At 36.5% G+C, this 13,503-nt stretch overlaps 1 protein-coding gene and 1 long non-coding RNA gene across 2 annotated transcripts in view; one reads left to right on the top strand and one right to left on the bottom strand.

Annotated features, from left to right (window-relative positions):
- Positions 1 to 3,145: 3,145 nt before the first annotated feature.
- LOC146305365 (butyrophilin subfamily 1 member A1-like) lies at positions 3,146 to 7,614 on the bottom strand. Its single transcript, XM_084712859.1, has 6 exons — positions 6,646 to 7,614; positions 5,883 to 6,224; positions 4,776 to 5,057; positions 4,604 to 4,694; positions 4,464 to 4,511; positions 3,146 to 3,285 (listed from the first exon to the last, which is right to left on the bottom strand). Exons 1-6 carry the CDS (start codon positions 6,704 to 6,706, stop codon positions 3,225 to 3,227), a joined length of 885 nt encoding a protein of 294 aa, XP_084568985.1. The 5' UTR covers positions 6,707 to 7,614; the 3' UTR covers positions 3,146 to 3,224.
- Positions 4,903 to 13,503, top strand: part of LOC146305364 (uncharacterized) — a 27,182-nt gene continuing 18,581 nt past the window's right edge. Inside the window, exon 1 of the long non-coding RNA XR_014769142.1 lies at positions 4,903 to 5,042. This is a non-coding gene — a long non-coding RNA (uncharacterized LOC146305364). The remainder of the gene's footprint in view (positions 5,043 to 13,503) is intronic.

The following is a 13,503-nucleotide window of genomic DNA, read 5'->3' as shown; positions in this document are numbered from 1 at the left end:
TCAACCAATTTTTTCATGTCACCTCATTTTGGTGGTCATAGGTCAAAGGTCACGAGACCTCATGCCCGCCCCTGTTCTCGTGACTGCGATATCTCAGGAACATTTGGAGGGAATTTCCTCAAACTCGACACAAGCGTCCACTTGGACTCAAGAATGAACTGACTGGATTTTGGTGGTCAAAAGTCAACTTCACTGCAGCATTATAATCTTCAGATCTCTGTCAGACCTCCTTACTCCTCTTTAAAAATCATTACTAAGTGAGGACAGCATGTTTCTCACTGGAAACACACATTTATAATGAGAACATCCATTTTTCCAAAAAGAAACACATATTTATTAAATATTAGAGGTGCAGATCAGCTCTCTATATTGCTCTAATACAAGCAATACTTGATGTTTCACGAGTTTGGATGGAGGCGTCTTTTTGTAGTCTTTCAAAAACGTAAAACACAAGAACACACATCAAGAATTACACCTGACTTTGACTGACTTATTAAAGCCCATCAGAGACTTGATTCCTCCCACTGAATAAGCTGGCAAAACTACCCATGGAGTGTAGTTTGTCTAATAGACATCTTACTGCTGTTTTCTAAAAAAGACTGTAATGATGATCAATACACTTGTTACGCAGGAAAAAATTCTGTTAAAGCGCCCGTGTATCACGTTTGAAAGCACTGTGTGTAGAAAACAGTATTATTTTGTCAAACTTTTTGTTTTTGGCTCTGAGAATCCACAGTAGATTATTTTAAAAAAAACTAATGTTCTCATCCGTAAACAATAATTACTGTTTGTGTCACATAATTAAAAAGGTTAATGTAAATTTAATCTTTAAACAGCGCTGTCTGCTGTTCTTATTCTGTACCTGCATTCAGTAGTAGTAGTAGTAGCAAAGGATTCTGGGTAATTCTCAAATCGACGGGGGACTTGCGAGCAGGTAATGTAGCTGTGAATGTCTGTGGACAAAACAATGTTAACCAACGTCTAAAGCACTTAAAAGTTAAGCTGACTGTATTTGTTCGGATATTAGTTGTGTTTAGTTAATTTCGCCACATTTTTATCGAGTCAACTGCCCATTTTTATGTGTTTTATTGTCAGTAAAAATATGCCTCCCGTATCGCTAGCTAAAAGTAACGTATCTCTCCAGACAGAGCATGCGCAGTTTGTCTGCAGGTACGTCGTGCGTCACGTTATGTTATTTTATAGATTATAGTACTGTTAAAAATATGCAAGTTAAGGTAATTCTGTGTGTAATATTCAATTCTTCTTATAAAAAGGTAGAAAAAAGATACCAGTCTAGTTTAATAAGTCTGTTATATTTTTAGGTCTACATATTTTTTGTTGGTTGTATTTTTTCTTTCATAAATGTAAAACACAGACAGTTTTTACCTGTGTATACTATTTACATGAATTTAATAAGTAGAAATTCTCAGGGAAAAGAGACTGAACATGCGCTGTTGATGATGATTCTGCTGTATTATCCTTTGTTATGACTGCAGATAAAATGAACTTGTGCTGTTAGTGAACCCTGATCAGCTCTGGTTCCGGTTCATTTCACAGAGGTCACACTTGTGTGTGTAGGTCAGATCAGGAGAAGGATTTTTATTTTACATTTTATACTTGGCTGTTCATGTCAAAGATAAAACAGGAATACAGGTTGAGTTGTATCCATGACAACATCACATATATACATATATACAGATTATCTGTCTCTCTGATCATTATGGGTTTGCATAAAGATCTTTCTGTTTATAGTGTCTCTCAACTTATTTACGCTTTATATAAATGACTGACGTGTGCATTTAAATAGTTTGACTGCAGTATTGAAGAATCTTTCTGTCAGAAAGCCTGTGTCGCCCTCTGGTGGCTGAATGGTCATATAGAGACTGTCTTCATGATGGTCCACTGTATACTTAATATTAGATACTAGATTAGATACATGCTTGTATTCAGTATAATAGAAAAGAGGAAAATAGATCCACATTTGGACTTTGATTTTATCAACAGAGGCCTCTCAGCTGTAAACTACAATAAAAAAGGAGAATTTCAGAGGATGAGATAGATAGATAGATAGATAGATAGATAGATAGATAGATAGATAGCAGAGGGGGGTTAAGTCACACGTGCAAGTCTCAAGTCTTAATCTTCAAGGTTTACATTTACAAAATAATTTTAGTTTCTTGCTGTTATAAAAAATTGTTGGTAACTAAAAAGTCAATAAATTAAGACTCAGTCCTTAACAAACTTTATTGAATCACAGTAATTAATGAAAAGTGCAAGTTTTTTTTTCTCATAAAAGTAATGTTTCATAAGTGCATCACAGTAATACATTCAAAAAACAGTTATTAAATCAATTGCACATGTTGAAATAACCTGTTAACTTCATAATTAATATCAGAGTGAGCATCAGAATACAGGATAAATAAATTCAGGCAAGTTTGTAGAAAATGTATTGACATTATATGTACAGGGTATTAAAGGTTCAGTCCTTCATGGCAATATCCACTCGTCTTAATTGGAATTTGTCTTGGTGAGCTCACTTAATCAAAAACAAGTCTGACTCATCTGGCTGGGTGACCCGTCTCAAGGTCCGCTGCACTAATTCAGTCCCTGCGCTTCCTTTACCCACATTAATGAGTGTATTTCTGTAATTTATCACGTAGATACCCCTGTCATATTTCACCATTCGACCAATGTTTGCTGAGATGTAAGCTAGCTTTAGCCTCAGTCTGTTAGCATTAACGTGACACCATCTGCGCAGCTGTCGGGTCACTTTACATTTACACTGTCACAGTGTTCGGTTTTAAAACTTGTCAGATGGAAACATTAAAACATCAGGTGGAGACTTCTCAGATGACAAGTTGAGTCAGCATTAGCTTACATCAGTCAGCGACACTTATGAAATCTGCCTGTGAGTCATTATGTTAGCGGACAAAATCCACCATCGTCAGCTCGAAATGAGAATCTGCTTTTGTTTACGTCTCTCATAGCAACACTAGCAACACTAACTAAGGGGGATAGTGCTTAGCGAAGGGTCAGTTGTCAACATGCTAACATGCTCATAAGAACATGTTAGTGTGAATCCAGTGACAAAGGCAGTAATTTTGATTGCTCTTTTCCCATTAGCTCTTTGCAGTTTACTTTCCCTGCATCTGCTCCCTGATTTCTTGCAAACTTTACAGAGATTTTTCCTTCCTGTTTTCACAGGAACTGGACTTGAGTTCCTCTCATGTTGGAGTCACTTGGTTTGCTGCTGTTTCCTTCTGGTTCGACCTGTGTTTCTCACACCTAGAAAACAAGAAAACAGGTGATTTGTTACTTGATTTTCATGTTGTTCATGTGTTCAGGGAAACCAGTGTTGACTGTTGACAGAGGACTGAATGTAAACCCTGGTCTCTGCTGTCAAATTAGTGTCTAGTCTGAGTCTGAGTACTATTGACCAATCCTGCAGAACCCATCAGCTATCATTGAGTGATGCTTTAGCCCTTTATTTGTTCTTTTTGACTGTTCTGTTCATAGAGATCAGGGGAAACTACATTCTAGTGTCTCAAGTTGCTTATCAGACCCTAAACAATGACCGGAGCACAGAATCCCAGATATCCGTTATTTGGAAATCCACTAGTTTCACCAGAGGCACCGAGACACTGACTGTTGCCCTCAGAGGCTAAATCATTGGCAGGTGATAGCTGATGGGCTTTTGAGATTGCTGTCGAATAAAATGCTTTGTGTCAACTTAACAAACAACCAATGCTGCCGTTTTTCATTTAATGCACATAACTTCAACTGACCCCCAAAGTCCCGTCCCTTTTCGGAGCCTTGGTCAACTGTAGGGAGCCTAAAAGTCTCGCCCATGTCAGTGAGTCGTATGGGACCTAAATTTGTAAAAAAAAAAAATGAGCGGTACTTCATGGCAAGAGGCAATCTATTTTCTGAAGTCAACAAAGTCTCAGTTTGTGGCAGGTTTTGTCGTAGTTTAGTTAAGTCTTGTGTGAATCTGCTCAGTGAACAACATCTCTAGTCTCGCACAGTGTACATCCTCAACACCAACGTCAAATCCAATCGAATAGTGCCTAGTGAATGTTGAATAGCATGTCCATCCCTAATAATTATTGGTATTAAGTATTTGTGCATGACAATAATTCTGCTGTTTGGTACTAAGGTAATCCAAAAATAACTAAAAGAAATCAAGTTACATTACCTTAATATTATGTTACTTGGATTAGGTTGATTACATTTTTGACAGGTAATCAGTAATTGTATCAGAATACATTTTAAAGTAACCCTCCCAAGCCTGTCTAGCATATAGCATAGCTAAGTACAGGAAGCAGCAAAGGAGGAAGTTGACCGAGGTACCAAGTTTGCTCGACTGTTACTGGAGCACAGAACAAAATGGGACGGGACTTTGAGAAGAAGGCGTCCAGTCAGCTACAGAACTGCATGTCTGTAAAGAGCGGCACATTTCTTACATGCATGACACTCTGTGGGCCCTTAGATCTTCATCCAGACGTCTGTACCTGTAGAACAAGAGTGAAAGTTGGCTAAGCAGCAAAGAAAACAGAAATAGTGATGGTATCATGAAATTAAAGAAAGACAAACAAAATGATACCTCGGTCTACTTGAACATATTGTGAGTCCAAAACCCACCAAGATGCTGAAAAATCCTGGAACCATGATCCATTTCAAATGTCTTGACAGGACTGTGAAGATATCAACTGATGAATAACTGAACAACATGTTATATAAATCAAATATTTGGTACGTTTCTTAATAATTTCTACCTGAAATATAGACGTGAATCTCTCTGGTCTGGTTGATGTCCTTCTGTTGGACTCTACAGGTGATATTCTTGCTGTGTGTCTTCTCCACAGTCACTCTGCTGCTGACAGTATAGAGACCATCAGGACCTCTGACTGTCTCTGTAGGTCCAGTAGAGAGGACGTGTCCCTCACCGTCCAGCCACAACACCTCAGGCTCTGGATACCAGCCTTCAGACTCACACTGGAGAACCACTGAGCTGCTGTTGATGTTCATTTTACTGATGACAGGTGAGGAGACAGAACCTGCAGAGACAAATTTGACCTGGTTTCAAACTGATTTACTATTTTTAGCTTAAAAAACACTATCTGGTTAAAGAATATATTTAATAGGTCTTCAAGAATTTCAACAATCAACAGGTAGATCTTAAGACTGGACTGGTCGTGAGTGTCTGAAATGATATAAATCACCTTTTCCAAAGTCAAGTTGAAGCACTTTTTAAGCATTTTCTTGCACCCTACAGTGGCGGATTTTATGGGGGTTTCTTGACTCTGAAACAACTTCCTCTCTGATGGTTGCCTGGTAACCTCTCAAAGATGACAACGGGCTATAACCCCAGTGCAAACCACAGTGTTGTTTATCACTTCCTTTTTTGCATGAAATATATTCATTTATGGCTGTAATCCAGTTATATTTTCAAGAAGTTTTAAGCACTTTATCCGAAATTTAGGCACTTTTCAAACCTTGAGAACACCATATAAAAAAATTCAGGCATTTTCAAGGATTTCCAGGTACCTGTGGGAACACTGATAAATTAACAACTTTCATGTCAAAACAGAAGTGATAACTGTGTGGTTTTACAGTGGGGTCATGTCTGTGCCTTGTCGTGGTTGTGTAGGACTACAAACTAATCTACATCAATGCATTTATCTAACATTAGCTAACAGATGTGACCAACAGCCGTAAATATATTATAATGAACTAGGTGTAAATTCCAATCACAATGTTGAACGTAGTTAAGTGTCGTAAGAGTTAAGACCTTCTTTTTTACGCCCAGCTGGTGCACTCGGCTCCTGGCGTCTTGCTAGCATTAGCTAACAGACGTGTCATATCAGTGTTTATCCACTTACCAACAACAAGCTGAATAAAAGTGACTCGACCCAGTTTGGGAACGAGACATCTGTACGTCCCCTCATCGGAGACAGTTATGTTGGAGATGTTCAGTGAAACGTCTCCGTGCTTCAGTTTGTCGTTCGACACCGACGTTCTTCTTCTGTACGACGGCTGTTTGTGAGCATCATACTCTCGTCCGTTCGCTCTCACGTGCACAAACCCAGGGCTCAGGTCGGGTCTCGCCCACTCAAGTCTCACGTCAGAAGCATCACTCGCAGGTTCCAGGCGACACGGCAAAATTATGTCATCACCAACTAGTGCCACTATTGGCTGAGATTGACCAAACACCTGAAGTTGACCTGGAGAGAAACAGATCTGTGGTTTAATTCCTGCAGTGAAGATAAAAAATGTTTATCCCTGAATGAGGATAAAATGATTTAATCATGCAGCTCTTCAAGACTTTCCAAATGTTTTCGGACCAAATGGATCAAATCCTGATATTGAAATTAGCTCAAAATATCACTTGTGAATGTACAAAATAAATTATAGTGAAGGGAGCTATACATTGTACATTACATAAAACTTCTTTGGAATAAAGACAAAGCACATTTAAAGGGACAGTTCGCTTGCAAAATAATCCAACAGCCTTGTCTGGTGCTTATTAATCAATTTGCTCATATTTACGACACTAATTTGGAATCATCAGGTTAAATTGATGAAGATTATTTGTGTCTCTTGACTTCCAAAGGACATAATCTAAGTATTTTGTACTGTAATTACCTGTGTGTGAATGTAACAGGAGAAGGAAGACGATCATATGAAGTAAAACTGTAAAGTCCATCGCTGAGCTGCTGCGTCATATCCTGGATTTCTGAAAATGAATAAAAGGATGTAAAGTGGAAGAAAATGTGTATTCAGGTTATGTTTATGATGTTTACACAAATAAAAGTGTCATAGCCACTTAAGTCAAAATCATCAAGTTGTTATAATTATGAGCTGTGGAAAATATACAAAATACATTATGGCAAAAAGCAACATTGTTGCTGCAAATAAAGCAGGAGAAGAAGTTTGATCTGGAGCAAACGGAGGCTACCATCATGACAGCGTGATGCTGCTGTTACATTTTTACATTATATGGATTCGTTCTGTGATATTACGAACATACAGCTCAACAACTTTTCATTTTTAACGTCCTCCCTCAGATTAAAAGCTATATCGCTCATAAACAACCTTGTTAGGACAATAATTAGTTAAAGAACGGTGCTTTTTACAGACATTTACATTTAATCTGAAACTCTGAACATAACCTGCTCCCGACCAGGTTATGAGTTTAGTATAAGTTACCATGGTGATCTAGCAGGTTAAAAGAGAGCCACCTTCATGACACTGAAAATCCTGGATTTAGACTCAACGTAGCTCGTTAACCCATTAATCTCGCTTTGTAGTTCACCCCTCAGTTTTCTCTTCTGCTTTCTGCACACATATGCCTGCTGACATCAATTGTGGTTAGTCAAGAGAGGAAGTCAAGATGGAAGTCCCACATGCTTTGTTGTTGTTGTGACGCACCATACAAATTTAAAAATTAAACCTTGATTTGAAGTTTAAATACTTTATGATCAGACATGCAACAGATCCTAATGAGTGTGGAGCAGTGGGCTACAAAAAAAAAAAAGAAGCAAACATTGATGGACAAAATGTCACAAAGTTTTATGCTAGTTTGTCACAAAAATAAGAAAATACCTTTTGTTTAAATCCTCTGATTGATAAGCAGGAAAATGCTGAAAGTTTGCCTTATGAGACCGCGTGCTGCATTGTTTTGACTATTGTGGTGCATCTCAGTTTCACACTGCGTCGCGCCAAATACTGGGTCAGCCTGGTTTCTACTCAGAGTTATAAGGAATTTATGACTTCTTCCTTCACAGTTAATGTATAAAAATGAATAATTAATTTAAACTACTCACAGTAAACTTAGTTTTGTTTGTAAAGTCATGTTAAAATGAGAAATTCTGATTTAATTTTTTAAACAATCCCTACCTGGTCTATGGTGTGTTCACTGCTGAGTTGTTTACATATCACTCTGAGAACACGTGACCCCACATGCTCTGTTGCGTCTGTAAACCACTTCCTGTCTTTGTTCTCTATGAATACAGTTGGCTGTGAAATGAGTTAGAATTAAGACACACTGTCTCTAAACTGTTTTTCCTAAATACTATGTATATTTTTAAAATCAACAGATTTTATACATTACAAACACAATATCTCCACCTCTGACTGCAATACTTTGGATGATTCTTACTGTCCTGCTTGCAAACCTTTGCAAACTGTCACAAGCAAAAAAAACATGAGTTGCTAGCATGTGGCTTGTGTAATACTGTGTGTGGCTACTGTAGTACTAGTATGTATCACAACTTCCTGAAGGGACAAATATTGATTTAAGTCCCACAGCAACATGCTTTAACCATCTTCAAGCTTTGTTTTTCTTTTTGGTATGATGCAATTATTCAAATTAATTTATTAATTTCACAATAATGACCTGCTCACTGTATATTGTGTGACACAAAATATAGTTTGAAATGATTTTATGGCTTTATATCACAATATTGACCTGCTCACTGAAAATTATCCTGCTTGTGACATTAAATGACTTGACGAGTGCATTTGTAAACAGTTATATCCTGTCAGAAAGCCTGTTGCGCCCTCTGGTGGTTAAATGGTCATATTGACTCTTCATGGTAGATTAGATAAGTAGATAGAATAAAGTGTATCTGGATTGGATGGAGCATTTATAGACAGTCAGAGAGAGAAAGAAGGGGTGGAGGGGAGTCTGATGGTCTCGGTTGCCGTAGTAACTGAGACTACTTCAACCAATAAGTGATGCTCTTAGCTGAATTACATTGATCTGTGAGTGTGTGTGTGTGTCTGTCTCACACAGTAAACACATTTAATCTGGATTACATTCCATCCACTTCAGTCTGAAGATTCAATTTGACTGCACACACACGCACACACACACACACACACACACAGAGAGAGAGAGAGAGAGAGACAGAGATTCACACTTATAAAAAACTTAACATACAAAAAAAAACATACTTTGATGTTTGCCAGTTTCTCTCTCTCTCTCTCTCTCTCTCTCTCTCTCTCACACTCACACACACACACACACACACACACACACACACACACACACATTAATGCCTGATGTTTTTAACTGTGTTTTACTGTCGGCTACTTAGGCTGAGTGCTTTTCCCCGACTTTATTAGGCATTTTAATCATCTACACACACACACACACACACACACACACACACACACACACACACACACACGCCACCTCAGATATTCATGCTTGTTTGCCATGACGGTCACGTGTGTGTGTGCATGTGTGTGTAACCTATATTTTATTTTTCTGTTCCACACTGAGGGTTGATTGATTATGTATGTTGAGCCTGTAGCTGTGTGTGTGTGTGTGTGTGTGTGTGTGTGTTGTGTATGAAGAAACCTTTCATCTCCTTCCTCGCTTCCAGCCATGATCACACACACACGCAGAAACCACAAGTAAGAACACTGGGTTCTAGTGAAAGGACGGTCTTTATTATCTGTGTGAGGGTTTTCCAGACTGCTGTGAATTCTGTGTTTAACCAAGAAACAAATCAGTTACAGAAACTTCCCAACTTCAAGATCATATCTTAACTGTTTGGTAACCATGGTGATTAGGGTTAGGGCCTGATTTAGGAGAACAGAGCCATTACAGATGAACGGTTTCTAAGTTGATGTTCCTGTCGAACCGAGGTCAGGAAATGTGGATCACACAAGAACCCTAATCTTAAAAAATCTTAAATAAACTCTCCTAACTTTTCCACCTGTATTAGTAGCTAACTTACTAAGTATTAAATGCTAGTCTTAGCTAACAGTAGCTAAGACGTAGTGTTCACAGATGCTAGCTAATGATAATGTTAGCTAACAGTAATAGTATTCACTAACAGCTGCTAACAATAGTGTTTACTAATACCCGCTAATGATAGCGTTGACTAACAGTAGCTAATGGTAGTCTTCACTAAAAGTTGCTAATGATAATGTTAGCTAACAGTAGCTAATAATAGTATTCACTAGCAGTAGCTAATGGTAATGTTCACTAAGTAGCTAATGATAGCGTTGGCTAATAGTAGCTAATGATAATGCTAACTAACAGTAGCTAATAATAGCATTCACTAACAGCTGCTGTTCACTAGCCAATGATAGTGTTCAGTAACACTAGCTAATGATAATGTTAGCTAACAGTTGCTAATAATAGCGTTCACTAGTAGTACTTTGAAACTGGGTCTGTGGGTGTTGCTACGTTCTAATGGAGTCATGTTTTCTGTATTTATGAACTTGAACATCTCCATCACAACACCAGATTCACAGCTTCCTTGTTGTAATTACAAGTTTGTGAGTTCTGCTTGAATGCAGTGTGTGTGTGTGTGTGTGTGTGTGCCCTTAAACTCCAGGCATGCAGCAGAAAGATTTCTCATTTTTTACCCATGAGGCTTTGCAGCTTGTTGACAGCACAATAGTAAGTCCCCTCAGGGCCAACTTGAACACACACACACACACACACACACACACACACACACACACACACAGGTAACAGCAGAACAGGAGGACACAGTCACAGTGGAACCTGCTTATTAGGATACAGAAACATATTGTCCTTTTGTTTCTTTTGTTTTCTTACTTCTTCCCACATTTCCTTTCTTTTATTCATTAATTACCTTTCCTTTAATCTCCTCCTCCCCTCCTTTCCTTTCCTCTCACATGTTTTACAGTTTTATTGCCCAGAGGTCATATAAATAGTGAGCATCATACCCTCATACTGTTTCATGTGGTTTCAGTGAGCAGGAAGAAAACAATCCAGAGAAGCTAACTGCTAACATGTGCTCCTGTATGTATGTATGTATGTATGGTCATATGTATGCTCATATGTATGTATGGTCGTATGTATGTATGTATGTATGTATGTATGTATGTATGTATGTATGTATGGTCATATGTATGTATGCTCATATGTATGCTCATATGTATGCTCATATGTATGTATGTATGTATGGTCATAAGTATGTATGTATGTATGTATGGTCATATGTATGTATGTATGCTCATATGTATGGTCATAGGTGTGGTCATATGTGTCTATGTATGTATGTATGTATGCTCATATGTATATGTATATATGTATGTATGGTCATATGTATGTATGTTCATATGTATGTCTGTATAGTCATAAGTATGTATGTATGTATGTATGGTCATATGTATGTGTGTATGTATGTATGTATGTATGGTCATGTGTGTGTATGTATGTTCATATGTGTGTATGTATGGTCATAAGTATGTATATATGTACGTATGGTCATATGTATGTATGTTCATATGTATGTATGTATGGTCATAAGTATGTATGTATGTATGTGTGTATGATCATATGTATGTATGTATGGTCATATTTATGTATGTATGCTGATATGTATGGTCATATGTATGTATGCTCATATGTATGGTCATAGGTATGTATGGTCGTATGTATGTATGTATACTCATATGTATGTATGTATGTATGTATGTATGTATGGTCATAAGTACGTATGTATGTATCTATGTATGGTCATATGTAAGTATGTTCATATGTATGTATGTATGGTCATAAGTATGTATGTATGTTCGTATGTATGTATGATCATATGTATATATGGATGGTCATATGTATGTATGCACATATGTATGGTCATATGTATGTATGCTCATATGTATGCTGATGTGTATGGTCATATGTATATATGCTCATATGTATGGTCATATGTATGTATGTATGTATGTATGTATGGTCATATGTATGTATGTATGTATGTATGGTTGTATGTATGTATGGTCATATGTATGGTCATATGTATGTATGTATGCTCATATGTATATGTATGTATGTTCATATGTATGTCTGTATGGTCATAAGTATGTATGTATGTATGTATGCTCATATGTATCTATGTATGGTCATAAGCATGGATGTATGTATGTATGGTCATATATATGGATGTATGTATGGTCATAAGTATGTATGTATGTATAGTCATGTGTATGTATGTTCATATGTATGTATGGTCATAAGTATGTATGTATGTATGTATGTATGTATGTATGTATATATGATCAAATGTATGTATGTATGGTCATAAGTATGTATGTATGTATGTATGGTCATATGTATGTATGTATGTATGTTCATATGTATGTATGTATGGTCATATGTATGTATGGTCATATGTATGGTCATATGTATGTATGTATGCTCATATGTATAAGTATGTATGTTCATATGTATGTCTGTATGGTCATAAGTATGTATGTACGTATGTATGGTCATATGTATCTAGGTATGGTCGTATGTATGTATGTATGTATGGTCATATGTATGTCTGTTCATATGTATGTGTGTATGATCATATGTATGTATGTATGCTCATATGTATGTATGCTGATATGTATGTATGCTCATATATATGCTGATATGTATGGTCATATGTATGTATGCTGATATGTATGTATGGTCATATGTATGTATGTATGTATGTATGGTCATATGTGTGTATGTATAGTCATATGTATGTATGGTCATATGTATGGTCATATGTATGTATGCTCGTATGTATGTATGTATGCTCATATGTATTTATGGTCGTATGTATGTATGTATGCTCATATGTATGTATATATGTATGTATGGTCATAAGTACGTATGTATGTATGTATGGTCATATGTAAGTATGTTCATATGTATGTATGTATGGTCATAAGTATGTATGTATGTTCGTATGTATGTATGATCATATGTATATATGGATGGTCATATGTATGTCTGTATGGCCATATGTATGGTCATATGTATGTATGAATGGTCATATGTATGGTCATATGTATGTATGTATGTATGTATGTATGATCATATATATGGATGTATGTATGGTCATAAGTATGTATGTATGTATGGATTGAGTATGTATAGTCATGTGTATGTATGTTCATATGTATGTATGTATGGTCATAAGCATGGATGTATGTATGTATGTATGTATGTATGGTCATATGTATGTATGTATGTATGCTCATATGTATGTATGCTCATATGTATGCTCATATGTATGTATGTATGTATGTATGTATGATCAAATGTATGTATGTTTGGTCATATGTATGTATGTATGGTCATATGTATGTATGTATGGTCATAAGTATGTATGTATGTATGTATGTATGTATGTATGTATGGTCATATGTATGTATGTATGTATGTATGTATGTTCATATGTATGTATGTATGTATGGTCATATGTATGTATGTATGTATGTATGTATGTATGTATGTATGTATGGTCATATGTATGTATGTATGTATGTATGGTCATATGTATGTATGTATGTATGGTTGTATGTATGTATGCTCATATGTATGGTCATATGTATGTATGTATGTATGCTCATATGTATATGTATGTATGTTCATATGTATGTGTATGGTCATAAGTATGTATGTATGTATGTATGGTCATATGTATGTATGTATGTATGTATGTGTGTATGGTCATATGTATGTATGTTCATATG

This window comes from Lutjanus erythropterus, chromosome 23 (genome assembly GCF_056507025.1).
Source record: "Lutjanus erythropterus isolate fLutEry1 chromosome 23, fLutEry1.hap2, whole genome shotgun sequence".
NCBI classification, from domain to species: Eukaryota; Metazoa; Chordata; class Actinopteri; order Lutjaniformes; family Lutjanidae; genus Lutjanus; species Lutjanus erythropterus.
This window is presented reverse-complemented; position numbering and strand designations above follow the sequence as displayed.

What these genes read in the sequence shown, in the direction of transcription:
- LOC146305365 (XM_084712859.1), bottom strand. Translation starts at nt 6,706, where the DNA reads ATGGACTTTACAGTTTTACTTCATATGATCGTCTTCCTTCTCCTGTTA. An exon ending in TTTTATTCAGCTTGTTGTTG is followed by an intron (nt 5,058 to 5,882) that starts GTAAGTGGATAA and finishes TTGTCTCTGCAG; the next exon opens with GTTCTGTCTCCTCACCTGTC. An exon ending in GCCCACAGAGTGTCATGCAT is followed by an intron (nt 3,286 to 4,463) that starts GTAAGAAATGTG and finishes CTTGTTTTCTAG; the next exon opens with GTGTGAGAAACACAGGTCGA.